Below are 24,613 nucleotides of genomic sequence, written 5' to 3' on the forward strand. Positions count from 1 at the left end.
ATTTAACTTGAAAAGACTTTGCACAGTTAAAACATTTTGCTGATTATTTGATGCTATATTTATTCATGCACTGAGAAAGCATTTCCTCATGTACCTCTGTGTGGGAATAAAAGAAGAAACGGGGATAAAAGGAGAAATGAGTGTTACCCTTACCTTCCAGAGGCATTGGCTCCCATGCTTTTAACAGACTTTTCAGAGTCACGACACAGGAGGTCTGTATTTTTAAACTGTTACCCTTGTAACAGAGATTACTATTTTATAGTTCTTTACCATTTATAAAGGATTTCTATCTTCTGAGCAGGTGCTCTGACCTCCTTTTTAACTTAATTTACTAAATTAGTGAAATACTGGAGCTGGACCTCCTCTGACCAAGGTCTTCAGCCCAGTGCTCTGGGTTTCCTTTCCCCTGATGCTCACAGATAAGATGAGGGTCCGGAGAAGGTCAGCCCCTGCTGTAGCTCTGAGATTGGCCTCTGCAGGGAGGAGCAGGTGGCAGAGGGGCACAGAACTGGGTAGGATCCTTGAATTCAGGGTTCCTATGTGTCTTGTGTGTTCCTCAGCAAAGAACCTTTTATCACTTGGCTCTTTGTATAATTATTTTTTAAACATTATGCCTTTTCCCTCAGATAAATTTGTGTTATCTTCAGCTTAGATCATCTCCCCTTCTAAATAAAAACAAAAGTTAGTTTTTATTTTTAACTTGTACTGATTTATTTATGGCTCTGCTGAGTCTTTGTTGCTGCATGGGCTCTCCTCTAGTTGTGGAGAGTGAGGGCTCTAGTTGTGGTGTGCGGGCTTCTTGTGGCAGTGGTTTTCTTGTTGTGGGTCACGGGCTCTAGGGCACAGACTTTGGTAGCTAGGCTCCCAGGGTCTGAGCACAGGCTCAGTAGCGCGCTGAGTGGGCTTAGTTGCTCCATGTTATTGTGAGATGTTCCTGGATCAGGGATCAAACCCATGTCTCCTACACTGTCAGGCAGGTTCTTCATCACTGAACCACCTGGGAAGCCCTACCTTTCTAATGTTTAATTATTATTAAATGCACTTGAGATTACTTCGAACTGACATATTTCTGTCTTGTTTGAAATTCATATGCTAATAGAATTTGTCTCCTTTGACAGAACTTCACATGGAGTAAGTATAGAATAGATGGTGGTGATGTTTATTATTTCTGCTGGTATTTTGAATGCTGTTACACAGAACTTCTGACAGTGTATGTTAAATTTTAAGTATTCATTTTAGATCTTGAAGTATGGTATTATAAAGATGTTACATTTGGTATTGAAATTTAACTGAAACCAATTTGGTTATTTCAGTTTAACATTATACTATAAAATACACAATTCTTAATTATACAGCCCAATAGACTTTTTCATATATATGCACCTCTTCCATTTAAAGTAGAGGATTTTTCCAGTGCCCCCAGATTAAATAGCCAAGAGATTTTTTTTTTAAATTTTTCAATTTAATGTTTAGCAGATGTTTTCTTTTTAATAAAAAGTGACACTTCATGTTTTCTGGATCTCTTCTGTTAATGGAACTTTGTTAGTTTTCACACTCTCCATTTGAACATCAAACTGTTATAAAAATAGTATAGGTTTAAGAAAACAGAAAGAGAAGCCAATCAGCAAATGTATCTTGAACACCTACTATATGCCTATTCTTATTATGTGTGGAAAAAGCACTTCAAAAGTAGCTTTCCGTTAGTAGAGAAAAGGTTATTTTTAAGATAACATCTATTAAAATGGAATTTTAGAACTCAAATAAAATATTATTATTTTTTTGACCTGTGGATAGGAAACGTTTTTCTGAGCATATTGGCAGTGAGTGATATGTTACAAAGTAAAACATTGATAAATTTGATTAATAAAACCTTTTGACCTCCAAAAATTACAAGTAAAATTTAAAACCAAAAATATAAAAAGTTTCCCGTGAGTAAAGGACAACAGATAAATATACTTACTAAAAGAGCTCATGCAGATAATACACACTTAAGAACCACCCTCCAAATAGACAGAGCACATTAACAGATGCAAATGGCTGATTAATTACTAGAGAAACTGAATGTTTCCTTATCTATTTAAAAAATGCAAATGAACAAAAATATTTTAGCTTTATTGCAGCATAACACAAATAGAAAAGAGCACAAATTGTGACTGTACAGCTTAATGAATTATGAGAAAGTGAATATATCTGAGTATCACCCCCTCCAGGCCAAGGAGTAGAACATTATTAGCACCCCAATATTGAATATGGTTCCTTGTTCTATGCAATAGGTTCTTGTTGTTTATCTTTTTTATATATAGTAGTGTGTATATTGGAGAAGGAAATGGCAGCCCACTCTGGTGTTTTTGCCTGGAGAATCCCAGGGACAGGGGAGCCTGGTAGGCTGCCGTCTAGGGTCGCACAGAGTCAGACACAAGTAAAGCAACTTAGCAGCAGTGGTAGTGTGTATATATTAATCCCAAACCTCCCAAATGGAGGTTTCCTTAACAAACTAAAAGAAGTTACTTCATGATCTGCAGTCCCACTCCTGGGCATATATCTGGAGACTACTCTAATTCAAAAAGATATGTGCACCCCAGTGTTCACAGCAGCACTATATACGATAGCCAAGACATGGAAGCCGCCTAAATGTCCGTGAACAGACAAATGGATAAAGAAGATGTGATATATGTGTGTGGGTGTGTATGTATATATATAATAGAATATTACTCATCCATGAAAAATGAAATAATGCTACATGGATGGACCTAGAGATTGCCATGTTAAGTGAAATAAGTCGGACAAAGAAAGGCAAATACAATATGATAGAATTTATATGTGAAATCTGAAATAATGATACAAATGAAATGATGGCAAAATAGAAATAGGCGAAAACAAGCTGATGGTTACCAGAGAGGATAGCAACAGGGTGGGAAGTAGAGGGAAGATAAATTAGCGTTTGGGGATTAATATATCTCAACTTTTTAAAAGGAAAAAAAAAAGAACAATTTAGGAGGAGGTACCCAGATGTAGAGATTTAACCATTCCTCAGGATTGTCATTAATCTGTGCAGTCTTATTTCCTCTTTATGGGCTTCCCTGGTAGCTCAGTTGGAAAAGAATCTGCCTACAGTGCAGGAGACCCCAGTTCTATTCCTGGGTCAGGGAAATCCGCTGGAAAAGGGATAGGCTACCCACTCCAGTATTCTCAGATTTCCCTGGTGGCTCAGCTGGTAAAGAATCCACTTGCAATGTGGGAGACTTGGGTTCGATCCCTGGGTTGGGAAGATCCCTTGGAGATGGAGAAGGCTACCCACTCCAGTATTCTGGCATGGCGAATTCCATGGACTGATAGTCCACGGGGTTGCAAAGAGTTGGACACAACTGAGTGACTTTTACTTTCTTTCCTCTTTTATGTCCATTTGTTGATGCCCACTTCAGCAGGTTTGTTACAAGTCTTTGGGTATATATTGATTGACTGTTGGTTTGTGTCTGAGTGTTTAATGTGTACACATAATGGTGCTTTGCTGTGGTTCCTTGTTTCTGGCTGCTGGCTGGTCAGTCGTCTTTGCAGCCAGTTACTGTACCTTGCTTACTCATTTCCCTAGTGGTGGATGGCTGTTCTGCTTCTGATTCACAGCTATAGAGAGTATGACAATGAGTCTCCTAGTTATATGTCTTTCACTGAACTTGTACATAATTTTTTTCTGTAGTTTATCCTTAAAACTAAAATTTCTGGCCCCAGGGAAAATGTATACTCAGTTTAACCAAATATTGCCAAAATGCTTTTCAGAAAAGTTGCCTCATTTTACATTCTCATGAGCAGTACGTGAGAGTGTTCCTTTTCCTTCATCCCTGCCAACTTGGGTTTTATGCATCTTTCTAGATTTTTCTGGTTAGTGCACATAAAATGACTTCTCACTGTTGTTTTGTTTTTTCCTGGTAATTAGTGAAGTTGGCCATCTTCCTAAATTTCATTACCATTTGGATTTTCCTCTTCTGTGAACCTTTGTCCATTTGTTTATTGGACTCCCTGTTTTTAAAAATTAATTTGCTTATTACAATACAATAATGATTATTGGATTTTGTTTGCCTTTCTTACTACAAATGCTACAATGCTTACTTTTGTTTTCATGTTAAACAGAGAAAAGCTGTAGAAATGCAGTCATAATAAAGTTAATTTTTGTTTTTAGTCCAGATGTCAGAGCATTCCTTCAAATGGACAGTCCAAAACATCAGTCAGATCCATCTGAGGATGAGGATGAAAGAAGTACTCAGAAGGTAGTAAGAGGAATTGTATTTTTTAACAGAAAAAAAAAAAATACCATTCCCCAAAGATGAAATTATTGGCAACCTTAGGAGCCACATTTACTTAAAATAATTTCCTCCATTGTAGATTTTCTACTGTGTAGAAAACATAAAAACAAATGTGTATACTTCTAACTGATCACTGTTTCTTGTAAAATTGATAAAATGAGTACTTTTTATAACAGAAAGTAATGTAAATTAAAGATTTGAAAATAGTAAGTTAGAAATATCCCTATTATCAACAACCTGACCTGTTTTTAATATTTCAGTGATTTTCTTTCTCATATATGAAAGATTTCTTAATATATGAATTTTTAAAATTACCTGATTTTAATTACACAGCCTATAAAGTTTTGTGTTCTGCTCTGTTAACTTTATATCATACTTTTTGATCATCATGTATCTTCATCAAGATCACTGTAATTTGAAATGGTGAATTTTGACCAGCAGAAGAGGGCTTTTCAACCAGAACACTACATACCTCTTTCTCTGCTTTGTCAGGTTTTGATGTGTAGAGCAGTCAATATATATGTGCTGGTTGGCATTGACTAAGTTTTATTGCTGTATTTATATGCACATAATTAATATGTATTCTGAATAAAGAATAGGTATTCTTATTTTTTTAATGAATTGTGATATAGTAAGTTTGTGCTTCCTTATGAAGACATTTTCAACATATACTTTAAAAGGTTATATTAGAAAGATAAATTATCATAATTTAACTCAGAATTATTATATAGCAGTTAAAAGTACATTATAAAAAGAGTATAATTGCAAGTGTTTATAAATATGATAATACCTTTATAATTCAAAATTGATTCATACTATTGGTATGAAAATACATGAAAATGAGAGATGTACAGTTTTGTCTTTATAATGTTTTAATTTTGTCATGGTGCTGTTTTTCTGACTTAAAAGGTAATGTCATTACCCACAGATAAAATCTTCATTTGAAAAATAGACATGACTACTAGAAAATAGTTCTGATTCTCTAAGAGGGCCCTCAGTTAAGAAAATAGGTTTAACTCTTTACATTTGTGACAGGGTTGCTCCTAGGACAATGTAAAAGGATATTTAAATTTCATATATGTGCAGTTGATCAAAAGAGAAATAACCAGCTGGGAAAACATAGTAAATAAAGCATAAGAAGGAAAAATATCTGTGTAAAAAAAAAAAGCTCATACAAATGTATTTTCAAAAAGAATGATATTTAAGACTGTAGTAGATGAAAGGAACAGGACCATGAAGAAATGACCCTTGGTAAACAGATATATGGGAGAATGTTCAACCTTGATGCCAGTAGCAAATAAAAGTTTTAAATGACAGGTTTTATTCCTCTACCAAATTAATAAAAATGTCAAGAAACTGAAATATACCAGGACTAATAAGGGTAAGGTAAGATGGGCGTCCTTGGGCCTTACTGGTGTTATCATTTTATGCAGCTCTTGAAAAGCAATTTGGCAAAGTGTATCAAACATGAAAATAATTCATGTCACTTAGGAGTTGATATAAATGAAACAACTCTTCTCACAGAAAAAAGCAGAGATGTTCACTTTAGTATGATTTTAATGAAAAGTTAGAATCAGTTTGAACATTCATCAAATAGTGATTGTCCCTATATATTGTACATTTAAAAAATATTTCTAAGGATGATATTATTTTAAGTTTTGACATACCATTAAATGAAATCAGGGTATAAAACTTTTTATGCAAATTTACACAGTGTGAGCACCGTCAGTTTTTAGAAGTTAATGCCAAGACTGTATGGAGGTGCTAGAAGTATTTGTAATCAAATTACTTGTTAGTATGGACTTTTAAAGACAGCTTACTACTATTCAAAAAAAATTTTAAGGAGTAAAATTTATGTAACCATGATTTTCTTTGTTAGTCATGTTGAGCGTGTGTAGGTGTAGGTCATGTGAAGACTATCTTGCACTGCTGTAGGAAAATGCTTTTTGAAGAAAGAACCAGACTAAGAGAAATTGCTGGGTTCTGGCTCCTGTTCTGTCTCTGTTGACTTTAGATCCAGATTTTGTTTCTTGTTTCATCCATAAAATCTGGAACTTGGACTAGGATCTTTTGCTGTTTTAAAATACCAATAGAAAGAACCTCTCCAAAAAAAAAAAAAAAAAAATCTTTGCTTCATCTTATACTTGTAAATATTTATTTTTTTACTTTTTAATTAAAATTTATAGGAAATGTATCAGTTTGGTGCCAACATTGTTACTTTATAAGAAATGTATACTTTAGACCTTTTGCCCTCAATTTAAAAAAACAACTTGTTTTCTAGAGATTGTAAGTTGCAAATGAATTTAAGTGGGAATATATATGACGTATTGCTCTAATAAGAAATTTGCTTAGATAAAATTGTTGATTCTGATTAAAGAGAATTTTTTTAAAACTTACTTTATATAGTCTTACATGACGTAGAATTGTATAGGGCTCTGGTAAATGTGCATATTTGAGACATCTCTGATTTTATCTTTGAATATATTAAGAATTTCATAGTGAATTTTTTGAAGCAAAATTCACTTCCATTTGGGTTTTGTGAAAAGTGCTCACTGTAAAAGGATCACTAGTTTAATCTTTTGGGATTTTGAGTTAAATTTCTAGCTAATTGTTAGTGAGCTAAAATTTTATTAAGTTGATTTATGGTATACTATATTAATAGGTGAGTAAAGATTTGCTTCTAAGTTAATAGGAGAGATTAAATGTACTTTGCTAACTGTTATAATAAGAGAAACCTATCTAAAAATTAGGTACTATCACAGTAGTGGGATTAGGGAGAAAAGCACTCTTGGTTTTTCTTCATGTGCTTGCTTTAGAAGTAAATTTACCTCCTCCCAAATTAAAACTTTAATCCAGCATTTGCTGTTATAATCATCATCACATTATCATTTCTTATCTTTAATAATAGCTTATTAAATATTTGAAAATTTAAAAACAAAAGCTATTTTAACCAGTTTTTTAATATAAAAAAAATGATTCCTCTTAAACTGTTATTTCAGTGCTCGCCTCTTCTAAGGAGCTTTCTGCAGTTTACTTCATTCATTTGCCATCTTTGAGCTTGATTTCTGCCTTACCTTTTCCCTTACAACTTCTCTTGAAATCGATCATTAAAATGATTGTTTATATTGATTGTGTATCTTTCCAAGACTCTATGTATTTATTGAGAATTAAAGCTTTAGGTTTAACATGGGAAATATCTGTGATACAGTTATTTGTATTTTACTTCAGAAATATCCATTGACTGATAACCTTTGCAACTCCAGTAAGAATGTTAAATTCTTTTCTTTTTTTTCCATCTCAACAGCTACTCTCTACCTCACAGAACATCAACCTGGGACCATCTGGAAATCCTCAGTAGGTTTAATTTGTTTCAACAGTCTAAATGGATTTGAGGAAGATCTTTTTTTGTAAATGTGCAGATGTACATAATTATACCAGTTTAACTGGAAGCCTGTGAAATAGAACTGTGGTTACAGTGACTGTTGTACTGTCATACGCTTTTCTGATTCACTGCTCTAGCTTCTCTTTGTTAGAGTAGAGCTCTGAGGAGGTTTTATTCCACAGATAGTTGGCTGGGGCTGGGTTCTGCTGTTTTGCTATTGTCACTTTCCTGGTGTGTGTGTGTGTGTCTGTGTGTGTGTGTGTCTGTGTGTGTGTCTGTGTGTGTGTGTCTGTGTGTGTGTAAGATGAGTAGACTATATTTCCCAGAGGAACAAAAGTCCTGGGAGGCACTTGGGAAGTACTCTGGCAAAAACATCTGTGCAGGCCTAATTGATATTCTCCTGGTACCCAGTGTCATCAGTACAGCCCTGGTTGTTAGCCAGCTTGGTCCAGAGGAGACTTGATGGAAATCAGCATATGAAAAGCTATTAAACTTACTTTTTTTCTGGTTTCTCCCATAGTCCCATATTTATTTGAACCCAGGGGAAACATTTTGGAGAACACCAGGAGTGGCAAATGTAGGCTTCACTTTAAGGTTCAACTCCAACAGTTCACTGGGATACAGAGGAGTTCAAGGCCACTTCCTGGCTCAGTTTGAGGACCCTGACAGATGAGTGATGACTGCTGTGGGTTACAAGAAGAGTGTAGTGTGGCTGTCCTCATTATTATCCTTCCAGGCTTACCAGATTAATTCTAAAGAATACTGTCTTAGCCCAGCACACTGTGCTGCTTCTCTCACCCTTTTGGTTCATTTAGAGAATCAGTATGAAGTGAAGTGAAAGTCGCTCAGTCATGTCCGACTCTTTGTGACCCCACGGACTGTACAGTCCATGGAATTCTTCAGGCCAGTTCCCTTCTCCAGGGGATCTTCCCAACCCAGGGATCGAACCCAGGTCTCCCACATGCAGGTGGATTGTTTACCAGCCGAGCCACCGTGGAAGCCCAATGAGTATAGACAGGAGACGTGATAAAGGAGACTAAAGAAAGAATAATTACCAGGGTAGGAAACCAGCAATGTGGTATCGCAAAAGCAGATAAAGACAGGGAATAAATAACTGTTGACGTTGCTCATAGGGTGGGTTGATGACAATTGAGAATGGACCGTTGAATTTAATGTCACCGGTGACTTCTATGAGCAGTTTCAGTCGTATGGTGGATGCAAGAGAGTTGCTTCCAGTTAGGGTTTGTCACCAACAATTAACAATAGGACTTTGGCTGTGGCCTCGGTGTGTTTACTGTGTTTGAAGGATTTGCCTGTTTTTTAACTATTACATTTGTTCAAAAAATTATTTCAGTATTTCAGCATATCATTAGAGAACAAAGTAGTTCAAAGAGCAAGTTCTAGAAGAAGAAAAACACCTAAGCTTAGTTAAGTATTTATCTCCGTAATCCTGACCTGTTATTATTTAACCCGGACCTGGTATTACTCTCATGTTTGTATTGACTTTGTTTTGGTAATTAAGTGAAGGACATTTAAAATGTGAATGGAGTCATTTCACTCCCCCTAGTCCAATTTAGGAATTCATCCTCTGTTAAAGAAAACAGCTCTTCTGGCTACTTAAGTTCAACTTTGTGCAGCCATCTGTTTTTGCCTACACATAGTGCTGCTTTTAACCTGAGGTTAAGATAAATAAAAAGGCAGTCATAGTATTCTTTCTGCCTTCTTGATTCCTGGTTTTTCTACATCACCATCTATTAGAATAAGTAGAGGGTTCTTTTATTTTTAACATGCAGGTAGTGTGCAGAACAGTGTGGTGACTTTTTCTCCATCAGAAAATTTTCTTACTGATTTCACCAGGTATTCCTACTAGTAACTTTGTTTTCATAATAATTTCCAGACTACTTAGTCCTTGAAATATATCACTAATTTATCTAGTCATTCAGTTTCCTTATTAACAATATTGTGAGGTTTATGGTTAATAAAAGTGAAATGACAGATCATAGATAGATAGATAGACCTTTTCTCCCAAAAAGTCTATTACTGAAGCCCTTCTTAAGCCAAACTTAACAAAGCTTAAATAAAATGACAAAATCTCTTATCTAACCAGAAAGTAGGTATCATTACTATTCATTATTACCCACTCCAGTATTCTTGCCTGGAGAATTCCATAGACAGAGGAGCCTAGAAGGCTACACTCCATGGGTTCACAAAGAGACAGACATGACTGAGTGACTATCACTCATTCACTCATTACCTTTTTTATAGTAAAGATGAAGTCCTACCAGTGTAAAGGCTGGAGTTCTCATGCTGAAGTGTACCCAAGATTTATTTATTAAGGAGTGAAGTATTAAAAACTATTGAAAAGTTAACATCCTATCAGTTTTCTTGGAGGCTAATTCTTGTCATTTTTCATTTATTTCAGTGCTAAACCAACAGACTTTGATTTCTTAAAAGTTATTGGAAAAGGCAGCTTTGGCAAGGTAAGAGTATTTTTATTTTTTCTTCAGTAAATTAGTACTTTAAAAATGCATGCTTTTTAAAAATTAATTGTAAAGAGTCCACCTGCCAATGCAGGAGACACAGGTTCAATCTATGAGTCAGGAAGATCCTCTGGAGTAGGAAACGACAACCCACAACCCACTCCAGTACCCTTGCCTGGAAAATTCCATGGACAGAGTAGCCTGGTGGGCTGTAAGTCCATGGGATCACAAAGAGTCAGATGTGACTAAGCACACACACACATAGTTGATTTACAATGTTGTATTAGTTTCTGCTGTACAGCAAAGTGAATCTAGATAGGTAGAGGTTCTGTTTCCATATAGGTCATTACATAATACTGAATAGAGTTCCCTGTGCTATACACTAGGTTCTTACTATCTATTTTTTATATAGTAGTGTATTTATGTCAATCACAATCTCCCAGTTTATCTTCCCCCGCCCTTTCCACGCTGATAAATTTGTTTTCTACATCTGTGACTGTTTCTGTTTTGTAGATAGATTCATTTGTACCAGTTTTTTAGATTCCACATAAAAGTGATACCATACAATATTTGTTTTTCTCTCTTTGACTTACTTCACTCAGTATAACAATCTCTAGGTCTCTGCATGTTGCTGCAAATGGGATTATTCCATTATTTTTATGGCTAAGTATTATTCCATTGTGTATTTGTACCACGTCTTCTTTATTCATTCCTCCATCAATGGGATGGATATTTAATTTGCTCCTGTGTCTTGGCTATTGCTGATAGGGCTGTAATGAATATTAGGTGCATGCATCTTCTTGAATTCAAGTTTTCTTTGGGATATATGCTCAGGAATGGGATTGCTGGGTTGTATGGTAGCTCTGTTTTTAGTTTTTAAGCAATTTCCATACTGATCTCCATGGTGGCTGTACCAGTTTATAGGGGAATGCATGCTTTATATATGGGATACCATGGGGCTTATTGATATGCAGGATATAGAATTAAGATGCTTTCTCTACCTTCAAAGAACTGACAGAATAATTCAAGATACAAGGCATCTACTCAGATTCTAACCTAAAATTTATTTGTTCAATGAGTATTTATTTTGTTGAGCACCTCTGTGCCAAGCACTGTTCTGGTCCCTGTTAGATAGTATTGAACAAAAATGACATGTTTTGTACCTTTGTGATGCTTATATCCTATTGAGGGAAATAGTCAATTAAAAATATGCAGTCAAGTAAATAATTACATGCAGTAATGAAGCTGTGCAGGAGAGGAAGACTAGAGCGAAGAGACAGGAAAGTAGGCATTCGAGGGGAAGCCCCTACTTAGGTGAGTTAGTCAAGGATAGCTTTATGCATATATATATATATACACACACGCATACATATTTTGGCTACACTGATGCATAGGGGCTTCTTTAGTTGCAGGCATGGGCTTAGTTGCTCCATGGCACATGGGATCTTAGTTCCCCAAACTGGGGATTGAACCACATCCTCTGCATTGGAAGGTGGATTCTTAACCACTGGGCCACCAGGGAAGTCCCTAAGGATGACTTCTTTGAAGAGTTATTATTTAAGTTGAGGCCATAAAGACATCAGTGAGCAGCTGTGTAAACAGCAGTTGGAGAAGGAAAGGGAAGTTTGAGACCCCTGTCCCTCTTCATGCAGTGAATATTGAGTGAATCACGGAAGTTGACAGTATGCCACAGCAAGCAAGAAGAATCCCTAAAGCCAGAAACATCATAGATGAAAGTTGTCAGAATCATCAAATGTATTTAAGTTCCTTTTTTGCATTATACTTCAATCTGTAGTAAAAATAAATATGTATGTGTTTAATTATAGTGTGCTATATTCATAGCTTCCAGTATCTAGATCTAGTTTGTTTTCTGAGTTCCCTAGAGACCAGAAACTGTGACCATAAAATTAAACCCATGTGTGTTCATTAATTCAGCAAATATATGTTTGCCACCTGCTACACGCTGGGCATTGTGCTAAAATAAGCTATAGAAAAGTAGAAGTGCATCTTGCTCTCAAAATGCTCACAGTCTGTTGGAATGTTAGAGATAGTCTGTTGTTAAAGACAGACAGCATTGTCTTTCGGAAAGCTCACATTTGGACCTAGAGTCAAATGGATCTATCTAATGTATATAATGTGAGGCATGGGGTCACACTTCACTTTTTTCCTCATGAATGTCAGCTGGTCCTGCACAGTTCATTGAAAAGATTTTTCTTTCCCTTCTACTCTGCAGGGTAACCTCCATCATACACCCAGTGTCTATATATGTCTTAGATCTGTTTCTAGATTTTGTTTTATACTTGTTTCTAGGTTTTATATTTTGTTTCATTAACTGATTTGTCTGTCCTTGCACCAGTACCACATTGTCTTGAAAATGAAGGTTGATGTTCAACAGAACATCTTCTCTCCTTGCTCTTCTTCAAGAGACTCTTCTTAGCCCTTTGTGTATCAGTCTTAAGTTTTAGAATTAGCATGTCAAGTTCAACAAGATTCTTTTGGATTTTGATCAATTGCTTTGAATCTGTAGATCAATTTGGAAAGAATTGTCATCTTACCAGTATTGAGTCTTCCAATCCATGACCACGGCATATCCCTTTGTTAGTTCATCTTAAGCTTTTGTTGGTAGTGTTTTGTGGCATTATGTATTTGATTTTTACATATCTTTAATTGAGTGTATTCCTTTGTGTTTCATTTTTTATGTGGTGAGAACTGGTGTTAAACCTGGAAGCTGAATATATACATTAGCTGTGACACATTGGTTCTCCTCCAAGCTGTGTAGCCACCAGTAATGCTTGCACATACCCACTAGGAAAGGCATGTGCCAGAATATTCATAAGCTTCATTGTTCATCATCTAAATGTCACTGAAAGAGTGGATAAATTGTGGTATGTCTGTGGAATGCAGTACTCTGCACAGTAATGAAATATGGAACCAGTGCTATTGGGTTGGCCAAAAAGTTCATTTGGGTTTCCTGTAATATTGTATGGAAAAACCCGAACGCACTTCTTGGCCAATCCAATACATGTCACAATGTGAACATGTTATATAGAGTGAAAGAAGTCAGGCAGGCATAACATTATCTATGTGATTCCAGTTATATAAAACTCGTAGACAAAACTCACCTGTTTTACTGCAAGTGAAAATAGTGGTCATCTTTGAGGAAGAAAGGGAATGAATCATGTCTGGAATAGGGCAAATGGGACGTCTCAGGCTGCTGACAGTGTTTGGGTTTTTTGACCTGAAAGTGATTACACAGTGTGTCTGTTTTGTAATAATTTATTGAGCTGTAATGTTTGTGAGTTTTTCTACATGCATATTACATTTAATAAAAGCTTTAAATCTAGCAAAATGCTTAGACACCAGCAAAGTACAATAAAACAAAAGCAGAGTACACAAAAGAAAAAAAAGCAAGCAAAAATGCAGATTCACAATGAAGGTGAAAAACAGAAAAATATGACAAACTAAAATAAATAATGGGAATCTCATATTCTAAGCTTTTTGCAAATGGTGGTCTTGGTTCCACTTTCCGTTTGCCCATCTGTTTCATAACTGTCTGTCTATTCTCCACATCTACTAATCTGCTGAAAAAATGCCTACCATCAAGGTACTTCCTAGTTGCCACATTCTTTGAATTATTTTCTCAGAGCAAACTTGAAGATGAACCAGTCAGAGTAGAGAAGGGAAGGTCAGGTGGGTGGGAGCTGTCAAGGAAAGAAAAAACAATGTAAGAAAGAAGGAACATTCAATGGAGTCAAGTATTGTAGAGAACAAAAGCCTGAGAAATGAGAGAGATGCCAGCAGTTGAACTGAGGAAATGTATACCCTGAAGGTATTCTTGACTTTGTTTTTATGAGTAACAAACATCTTAATCGATAGACTTTATTTTTCAGAACCATTTTAGATTTACCAAAACAAAAACAAAAAAAAAAACTGAGTAGAGAGAACATTCAGGGGGACTTCTGATAGACTTTATTTTTTAGAACCATTGTAGATTTACCCAAAAAAAAAAAAAAAAAGCCTGAGTAGAGAGAAAATTCAGGGGGACTTCTCTGGTGGTTGAATACCTGAGACTCCAAGCTCCTAATGCATGGGGGCTGGTTTTGATCCCTGATCAGGAAACTAGATCCCACATGCTGGAACTAAAAATCCTACATGCTGTAAGAAAGACCCAGCACAGTCAAATAAAATAAATATTTTTTAAAATTTTTAAAAAAGAAAGTTCAGAGAATTTCCAAACCACCAGTTTGCTCTATTTAGTAACATTTTACATCAGTATAGTACATTTGTTCCAAGCAATGGACCAATATTGATCCATAATTATGTACTCAAGCCCATCATTTATTCACATTTCCTTAGTTTTTATCCAGTGTCCTGTTTTTTGGTCCCATCCAGGACATTTAGTTGTCATGTCTCCTTAGGACTTTTCTTGTGTTTGAGGGCCTTGATGGTTTTGAGAAGCACTGGTTAAGTGTATTGTAAGACGTCTGTCTGTTGGAGTTTGGTGTTTTTCTCAAGACCAGACTGTGATTACAGATATAAGCGAGGGAGACCACAGATGTACTGAAAAGTAAGGCCCAACATGTCACCAGTGGCAGATCATCTCAAGACATTTTGAAATGTATCAGCTGATAGTTACACAACTTGCAGGGTGTCTTGAATCCCTTAAAATTTATTTCTAAAACTTTGGAGTGTGTCTGCCTTTTTTCTAGGGCAAGATCTTTTAAGTTTCTTCACATCCATGAAGTGTCTGTGTGTACCACAGCCCATTATAGAATCTCAGCTACATACGGTGCTTGTTTCTCTGAGTGCTTCTAAATTTGAACCCTATAAGAGAAACCCAAATGTTAAAACGAAAATGCATTTTGATCACTGAGAAACCATTTTCTTCTCTCTCTTTTTTTTTAATGTAGCCATGAAATTTATAGCCTCAGTGTTTTCCAAAGACACTTTGGGACTCAGGGCTAGCATACACACACATACATAAACACACACATTTCTCAAGCAGTATGGATTTTGACACTTAAACTTAGTAAAAACCTTAAGCATTAGCATATTACGTGCCAAATGATGCCTGGCTCTTTAAATCATCAACATTTCTTTGGTTTTAGTAAAATATCTAAGGAAAAGTGGAGTTGTAGAAACAACTTAGGAATTTTCAGCTTTCAAAATAAAAACATTACATCGTCTAGGTCTGTTGTGGACTTTATTTTTATAAAAATTTTAAGTATTGACTTAGTGATAAGTGAATTGTCTCTGTCAAAACATTGATATTTCTAACAGCACAATCTTTAAATATAACAGGTTCTTCTTGCAAAACGGAAACTGGATGGAAAATTTTATGCTGTCAAAGTGTTACAGAAAAAGATAGTTCTCAATAGAAAAGAGGTAAAATAAAATACCTTTGTTTCTCCTATATCCATCTTCTCAGTTAACAGAATTGTTTTCTGGTGTATAATGCAAGTTGATTTTTTTTACCTTTTCTTTTAATTTTTTTAAACAGCAAAAACACATTATGGCTGAACGAAATGTGCTCTTGAAAAATGTGAAACATCCGTTTTTGGTTGGATTACATTATTCTTTCCAAACATCTGAGAAGCTTTATTTTGTTCTGGATTTTGTTAATGGAGGGGAGGTGAGTAATTAGTGTTTCAGTATTGATGATGTTTAGGGAAAAAAAATAGAATTGAGTTAGAGTTTTTCTTAAGGGTTTTGGAAGCAAAGCCCGCATAGACAGCTATTTGTTGAGTAGCAATAGTATATAAGATGCTGGCTAATCAGCACAGTGCAGGATGTGGAGAAGTGAGACATAAAGTTCTTTTCCTAAGCAGCTTATGGTGTAGGTGGGAAGCTCATAAAAGAACCTTGTTATGAAGCTACAGACTTCTCTGATAGTTTTGTCACTGAGCTATGTAGCAAGAACGTATATTGAAACATTGGAATGAAACTTGATTTGTAATTTTTGATAATTAACATTTCAGCAGTTGCATATAAACATTAGTCTGTCATTTTCCAAAACGTGCAACTGTTAATCAGGCGAGATGATCCTGTAATAAAGGGTTCTGTGGTGAAGCTAGTTTGGAAAATGTTTCATGTTATAGCTCCTTGGTGGTTTACAATACGTTTCAGCATATTTGAGACTTTGAGAAATTAATGCCTTAAAGACAGCCAGGATTTATTTTTAAAAAACTTTTTTAAGCCACACAGTCACCTTTTGTTTGTTTGAACCAAATCTAATAATAATATTCCCCAAAACTCTGAATCAGAGGGATATTGAAATATATTTTTGAGGAATGCTGCTGGTAAGATAGTAATTCCAGTAATAGCTAACTTGTATTGAGCATTCTTATGACTCTCTATACATGCTGTTTTATCCTCACAACAATTGTGTTGTATAAAACAAAGAAACTTAGTGAGGTACGGAGAAGCTAATAACTTGATTAAGTCATATGGGTTAGTCCATGTGAAAGATATCCACATAGAGGTGGTGGTTAAAGTCATTGGATTGAGTTGGTTGGGAAGGTATCCAGAGAAAGAATAATAGTGGAGAAACTGGGGACAGACACCTTATCAATCCTTGAAGCATTGCGGGTAGTAAGAAGCAGAGGTGGAACTCTCCAAGGTAGAAGAAAGCCCAATGAGAGATCATTGTTTTAGAACCTAAAGATTTAGAATAAGAACCTAGGGCAAATTTAGCTTAGGCAGGTAACCTGATGACTAGAGAGTGGGTTGTAAGGAATACATGAAGAATTAGGAAGTGTAAGAAATGAACTGAAGGGACATCCCTGGTGATCCAGTGGTTAAGAGTCTGCCTTCCAATGCAGGGGACACAGGTTCGATCCCTTGTCAGGGAATTAAGATCCCACCTGCTGTGGAGCAGCTAAGCCCATGTGCCACAACAAGAAAAGCCTGTCTGTACCACAGTGAAGACCCAGCACAGCCAAAAAGTAAAAAAAGAAAATGAACTGGAGAATTCCAGCTGCCACTGAGCTTCAGCCAGTTGCTACCATGCTGAATTTAGGCTTAATGGTTCAGAGACCTGCCCACCCCACCCCCCATTTCCCTTTGCCGCCTGCCCGAACTAAAACTATGAGTTTTTACCCAAAAAAATTTTCCCAATTTTTAAATGTTACCAGTTATTTTAGATTTTTCTGAAAACATTATTTGGTTCAAACAGATTATATCTTGGTTTTGTTTGGTCTGCCAGCCACTAGTTACCAATTTCTGAATAGTATTTGGTTTAATTCAAATAATAAAAGATCAAGTAAGATAATTAACATGGAAAAATCAAGATCATTGGTCTTCATTAATAATCTTTTCTAGGGGGGTTGCTTGGTGTGGTGAGGATACTGCCACACTGGAGGATTGAGGGGTAAATAGATGAGGAGTAAGTTAGCAAGAGCAGGGAAAAAGTTATGGTTGAAGAGTGAATGATTGCTGGGCGGATGGGGGACACAGGCAAGAGAGTATCAAAATTCGGTACTTTGGTGCTTTTTTTATCTCATGTTCAAGGTAACGAAAATAAATCCTGTTTTTATATTTACAGAGTATATTTGTCTCACTTTATGTGTGAATTATCTTAGTATTCATTTTTTAACTTCAATTTTATAGCTGTTTTTTCACTTACAAAGAGAGCGGTCCTTTCCTGAACACAGAGCTCGGTTTTATGCTGCTGAGATTGCCAGTGCATTGGGTTACTTGCACTCCATCAAAATAGTGTACAGGTAAATTTTTAAAATTGCACTTGTGAAAATGTCTTTTTATTATTTTGTTTCAATTCAAATTGAGTTTTGCTTTTCTTTCCTTTTAATTTGATAGAGACTTGAAACCAGAAAATATTCTCTTGGATTCAGTAGTAAGTATTGGCTTTTAAAAATCTGCTGGTTCACGATTCTTGTTGATGTTATGCTTAATGAAAAAGAGTCAGCCTCAAAGGTTCCACACTGTGATTCCATATAATGGAATACATGTTCCATTCATACATGAGTGTTTTATATAACATTCTCAAAAAATCCAAACCAGAGAGATGGAGAACAGATTAGTAGTTGTAAGGGGACCAGGGACTAAGGGATAGGGAAGTTCAAAAATAAAGCAGTAACATAAGAGAGTTCTTTTGTTCCTTTGGGTTGATGAAAGTTTTCTGATTGTAGAGGTAGTTACACAAATCCATATATCTCTATTGCATAGAGCTACACACAGGGCTTCCCTGGTGGCCCAGTGGTAAAGAATCCACCTGCAATGCAAGAGACATGAGCTCGATTATTAGGTCGGGAAGATCCCCTGGAGAAGGAAATGGCAGCCCACTCCAGTATTCTTGCCTGGGAGATCCCATGGACAGAGGAGCCTGGCAGGCTGTTTTCCATGGGGTCACAAAAGAGTCGGACACGACTCAGCAACTGAAACAACACATACACACACAAATGCCTACATGTAAAAGAGTGAAAACTGAATAAAGGTGGCTGTCTAGCTAACCCAATTGTACCAGTGTCAATTTCCTGATTCTGACACTGTACTACGTTACATAGGCTGTCAGCACGGGGTGCGTGGGAGGAGGGAGAAGCTGGGGGAAGGGGACACGGAGCTTTGTGTACTATTTTTTGCAGTTTGCTTTTGGTCTATGATTATTTCAAAATCAAATGTTCTTTAAAAGTGTCAATTTATATCCATGCATTATTTTACTTTACTGCCTCTGTATTTGTCAGGGACATGTCGTCTTAACAGATTTTGGGCTTTGTAAAGAAGGAATTGCTATTTCTGACACCACAACAACATTTTGTGGGACACCAGAGGTAAGAAATTTATCTCATTTGTCATTCATGGAATCATACGTGAAATGCAAAACTGAATCACAAATTGTATATATAAAATTTGAAATCAGAAAAGTAGAGTAAAGAGACTTCTCTGGTGGTCCAGTGGTTAGGACTCTATGCTTCCACTGCAGAAGTTGTGGGTTCAATCCCTGCTTGGGGAGCTAAGATCCTGCATGCCTCATGCTGCTGCTGCTCTGCTAAGTCGCTTCAGTCGTGTCTGACTCTGTGCGACCCCATAGATGGCAGCCCACTAGGCTCCCTCGTCCCTGGGATTCTCCAGGCAAGAACACTGGAGTGGGTTGCCATTTCCTTCTCCAGTGCATGAAAGTGAAAAGTTAAAGTGAAGTCGCACAGTCGTGTCTGACTCTTAGCGACCCCAAGGACTGCAGCCTACCAGGCTCCTCCGTCCTTGGGATTTTCCAGGCAAGAGTACTGGAGTGGGGTGCCATTGCCTTTTCCGACATACCTCATGGTGCGGCCACAAAAAAAAAAAAGGAAAGAAAAGTAGAATAAAATGTTTTCAGCTTCCAACCAGCTGGGAATATCTGATAATCATCTCTTTTTTAAATAAACATTTAAAAGTTTATTGGTAGTTTTTTTTAAACTCTGATTTTGTGATATTACTAGTAACCAACAAAGATAAATTACACTTATTTGTGCTTATTTGTTTTTAATGTTAAAAGTTTATCTTCGATTTCTTCAAGCATTTGATTATATTTCTAATCTTTAAGGAAAAAAATCATGAATCAGTGATGAAAATGTTCAAAAATTAATTGTGATAATGTTGGAACAACTCTGTAAATATATTGAATTGTACACTTTAAATGGGTGAATTGCTTGGTATTTGAATATCTCAATAAAGCTACTTTTTTTAAAGGGAATAAGCTGAAGCAAATATGGCAAAATGTTAGCATTTATTATGTTTGGATGGCAGCGCTATTGGTTTCTATTACATATTTATAGTTTTTATATGGTTAAAATATTTCATAATGAAGCTATTTAATGCAAGAAAATAAAGCAATGTGTATGGGGGGCGGGGATTACAAATCAGACTTTATTAACCAGAACATCCTATTCTCTAATCATGTTAACTAGCAGAAAATGTATCTTTCCATTTGAGACAGTGATAATAATCCTGGAGATTTATGTTAAAGCGTTGTTATTCTAATTTCACATATACACACATTTAAAATATCGTATTTATTGCGATCTTAAGTGCCAGGTAGCTTTTGTTAGTCATCTAAATTTTAATGTGATCAGAAACTAGTAAACCCTTTTTATTTATTTTCCCATTTCTTTGTATCACATAAAAAAGCTGAAGAATGTATTTCATTGTATATATTTCATGTGGGAAGAGGAAATACATATTTTGAAGTCTAAAATTCAAATGCACTGTTTTATATTTGCAAAATCATGATGCTTAAATGTTTTACAAGTTGTGTAAATAGCCATCTAATAACTTATACAACTTTTAAAAATAATACATTAAAGAATTGCTGTCATAATTCTTAAATAAGAATACAGTTAATTTTTTTCTTTTACTGAAAAGGAAAAAATGAATTATAATTGTCATATTAAGAATTCTTTCTTCAATAATGACTTGTTTCTTCAAGAAAAAGAATAAAGAGAAATAAGATTTAATTAATTAATCTAAAATTAATTTTGTGAAAGACAACCCTCTGCAAAATACCTACTTTATTATGGTTTCTATACTTGTCATCCTTCTCTGTCTTAACTGCATCATCATTCCTGGGTAAACTACTTGAATATGTGGTTTTTGAAAATTATCCCAGTGGACTCTCAAGTACCACTGACCAAGAACCACTGATACAGTGAGAATACCAAACCAACTGAAAATCTAGATAACATGTTTCATTTAGTGTAATATAACGCCTAAGATTTATTAAATTTCTCAATTATTCCTAGGTTTTGTTTTGATTTGTTTCTGAGTTGTTCTAATAGTTAATCTTTTCTGTAGTATCTAGCACCTGAAGTAATCAGAAAACAACCCTATGACAACACTGTGGATTGGTGGTGCCTTGGTGCTGTTCTGTATGAGATGCTCTATGGATTGGTATGTGTTTCTACTCTGTTGTTATGATTCCAGTACATTGTAATTGATTGGAGTTTTCTCTTTTGCCTTTCAGTAATCTTGTGGACACTTGTTAACTAGATAACACTAACAGAACAGTAGTAACCTGGTTAAATGAATCCAGAACCACATTAGGGGTATGCACAAAAAGAAAACCTGTCATTTTGTTACTGATTTTTTAGAATTATTTTTCTGCCACACTAATCACTACTTCAAATATTCATCCCACTAGCATTTTTTAGAAATAGATACCTAGTTATAACATTAAAATTACCCACTTTCAATCAGTTTACTCTGGCCATTCTGCCTAATTTCTAATTTTCTTAATTTCAAAAAGATGGAAAGAAAAAGATTTTATTTATCAGAAGATAATAATACCTTTTGTCTTTTGCCTTGTATTTTGTTTTCATAGGATTTAATTAGGATACTGGTGCTCTGCTTTTTTTCTTTTAATTTTAATCACCAGGAGCCCTTTATTTCCTTTACCATAAACACCATGTCTTGAAGATGTCATTGGAAAAAAAGTGATGTTTACTATGTGATCAGTTTCCCCAGTTTTTATTAATTAAAGACATTATCAGCCAACGCTTCTGATTAACAAGTCAAGTTGTTTTACTACATTGAGTTAACATCATTTCAGCCAGGACAGACATTTTTAGGTTCTCTTGGTGGTCCTGTGAGTGGCCAGCATGGGAGCCATGCACTCGATGCTGCCCTCATGAGGCCACGCCCACCGTCACTGAGACCTGAGGTGGGCGTGGCTTTTCTGTTTGCTGTGTGTGAGTGTGTGTGTCCCCTGAAAACAGGGGTGATGAAATTTAACCCCCGAGGTATGTTTTAGAGAATTTGTCTCATGTTGTTAACTTTGACAGATGCCTGTGACAGCCAACACTCTCTTCTCTGCCCTTGACCACAATCCGCTTGTTAAAAAGACCCAGTTTTGCTGTGTTAACACAGGGAGTTCACGTTGGTGCTCTGTGACAGCCTAGAGGGTTGGGATGGGGGGATGCTCAAGAGGGAGGGGATATATGTATACTTATAGCTCATTCACATTGTTACTAATACTTATAAAGCAATTATATTCCAATAGAAAAAAAAAAAAGACCTAGTTTTCTGGTTATGCTGGTAATTTAGAAGACCTGCTAACCATGTTATATCTTACATTCTTTAAGAGTTGAGTGTTTCTCATCCTGATATTTTCATATCCTTTTAATTTCTTTAGAAGTCTTTGAGAGTATAAAATATCATTGCATGTAAAATGCAACTGATTCAGTAGGGAATATTTGAATCACATACTTTATTAATCAGGCTTATATTAATGATTCAGAAATAAAGTTACATTTTAAAAACTGAAAAATGAAGTTTTTTTTTCCTGTACAAAAGGGAAAAAAATGACAAGCCTGTAACTTCTTAAATTATTTTTCCTTTAAAACTTTTAACTCAGTAATGAACTGGCCAGTCCTCATGCTGAAGCTGTACCTCAGGTCTTTAAGCTGTTACAGGAGCAGGACACTGCCACCACCACAAGTTCTTAGGAAGAACACTTTCTAGAAATCTGTTTAAATTAGCATATTACTGTGTCTCAAGAAATCATTTAATTTTCGCCCTGTGTCAAATCTGTTTCCAGTAATTCTGTCATTATGTCTTATGGTGAAGTTGGAGGTTGTTTTCTTTAAAACAGTTATTATTACAACTTTTATGCAATTCACACCTGTCTTCCCAGTGTTATTGAATAAACCGGTCCTTATTCATTCAGTGACCTTGTATTAAGGTCTACAGTGTGTTGACTTTTAAAATCTCTTCCCATGGGAGGCCTTACTGTAAGGGTACACAGGCCCAGAGATGCCAGTGCTTTTCTGCAGCTGCTGGACGCAGACTGCTCTCTTTAGGTCAGGGCCAAATCTAACTATTTTAAACCCCATTTGTGCATAGTTCAATTAGTACTAACTTCCTTTCTCTATCTTGGTTTTTTTTTTTTTTTTTAAGCCTCCTTTTTATTGCCGAGATGTGGCTGAAATGTACGACAATATTCTTCACAAGCCTCTAAGTTTGAGGCCAGGAGTGAGCCTCACTGCCTGGTCCATTCTGGAAGAACTCCTAGAAAAAGACAGGCAAAATCGACTCGGTGCCAAAGAAGACTTTGTATGTACATCTTTCTCAGTACCCTCTTTATTTATTTATCATTTGAAGAAAAATCCTCATTTTATGTAGTATTTAATGGGATGAATACAGCTCCTAAAGAATAGTACCATGAAAAAGAAGCATGCTTGTCCCAAAAATTTTCACCAGGGTTTATATAAAACTGTACAGTGTATAAAACTCCTGCACATGCATTTTTTTCATTTGACCTTCAGAATAATTTGATCCTGTCTTTTTCATCCTCCATATCCAGCTTTCATATCCTGTTATTTGTTTGATTTCATTTATTAGCATTTTTGCTCCTCCCTTCTTCCTAAAAAAATAATGTGTGGCTTGCATTTTTTGATTGCCTAAACTTTTAGCTCATTTTGTTTAGGAAGAATTAAAGTGCCCCTTGACTGCATGAGGTAGTAACTTTTGCTTGAACTATCATTCAGTGACTTTTTTTTCCTGAGAATGTAAATGTGACATCTCCTTAAAAAATTATGGGATCTGCAAGAGTTGTTTCTTTTTGTTTTTCACTTCAAATCAGAATAATTTAATTGCTAACAAAGTTACTGGTGTTACATTACTGAATTCATGAATTACTGAGGAACATGAATTTTAAATTCATTAAAAGTTCTCAGGAATTCTTGAGGGCTGTTTGCCAGTCTTGAACTTGAGCTGTGAATAGTGAACTCCCTGGTGAAGTGCAGGACTTGGGCTCCAGAGTCCACTGTTTTAGGGAACCTTGCTAATGCTCCCTCCTTGTACCTCAGTCCTTTTGTTGAATTCACTCAGAGAAATTTGAACCCTGGATGAATCAATCTATTTGCCATCCCTTTGCTGGTGGACCGTGCTGACGGAAGTTACACAACTGAGAATATTGGAAGCACTGTGAGGTCTAGTCATTAGTCTTGGATGTTTCTCCACCTAATGCTCCTGCTCTCTGTAGTGACTATTTTAGACCTTCTCTCCAAATTTCTGGGCTTCACCGGTGGCTCAGATGGTAAAGAATCTGCTTGCAATGCTGGAGACCCAGGTTTGATCCCTTGAGTCAGGAAGATCCCCTGGAGAAGGGAATGGCTACCCACTCCAGCATTCTTGCTGACTTTTTATGTTCCTTTCCTTCTTCACTTTTAGCAGATGCTGTTGCCTTCTGTTTTATAGCAAAAATAGAATCAGCAGAGACGACTCCTCACGTAGACCCAGTGTTATACAGCCCATTTACCTCTTGAGCTCCTCTGTGTGTGACAGTCCCCATCTTTTTCTATACTGCAGCCATACTGGGCTCTTGTTTTCTTGACCAAACTAATCTGTCTGCCACCTCAGGCCCTTTGTATGCCTCCTGGAATATTCTCCCCTCATTCTTTTTTGTCTGGCTCCTTCTTACTGATCTTCCAGAACTCTGGTCAGATATCACTTCCCCTGAGAAG

The 24,613-nt window shown here is 36.0% G+C and overlaps 1 protein-coding gene across 2 annotated transcripts in view; it reads left to right on the forward strand.

Moving 5' to 3' along the window:
* Positions 1–24,613, forward strand: part of LOC120878638 (serine/threonine-protein kinase Sgk3) — a 111,436-nt gene that overhangs the window by 80,715 nt on the left and 6,108 nt on the right. For both annotated transcript variants that reach the window (XM_040261320.1, XM_040261319.1), the window contains exons 6-15: positions 4,175–4,262; positions 7,603–7,652; positions 10,103–10,160; positions 15,462–15,545; positions 15,661–15,792; positions 17,769–17,881; positions 17,976–18,012; positions 18,860–18,946; positions 20,946–21,041; positions 23,046–23,201. In XM_040261320.1, coding sequence (XP_040117254.1) covers positions 4,175–4,262; positions 7,603–7,652; positions 10,103–10,160; positions 15,462–15,545; positions 15,661–15,792; positions 17,769–17,881; positions 17,976–18,012; positions 18,860–18,946; positions 20,946–21,041; positions 23,046–23,201 — 901 coding nt within the window. The remainder of the gene's footprint in view (positions 1–4,174; positions 4,263–7,602; positions 7,653–10,102; positions 10,161–15,461; positions 15,546–15,660; positions 15,793–17,768; positions 17,882–17,975; positions 18,013–18,859; positions 18,947–20,945; positions 21,042–23,045; positions 23,202–24,613) is intronic.

This window comes from Oryx dammah, unplaced genomic scaffold, assembly GCF_014754425.2.
Source record: "Oryx dammah isolate SB20612 unplaced genomic scaffold, SCBI_Odam_1.1 HiC_scaffold_19, whole genome shotgun sequence".
Lineage (NCBI taxonomy): Eukaryota > Metazoa > Chordata > Mammalia > Artiodactyla > Bovidae > Oryx > Oryx dammah.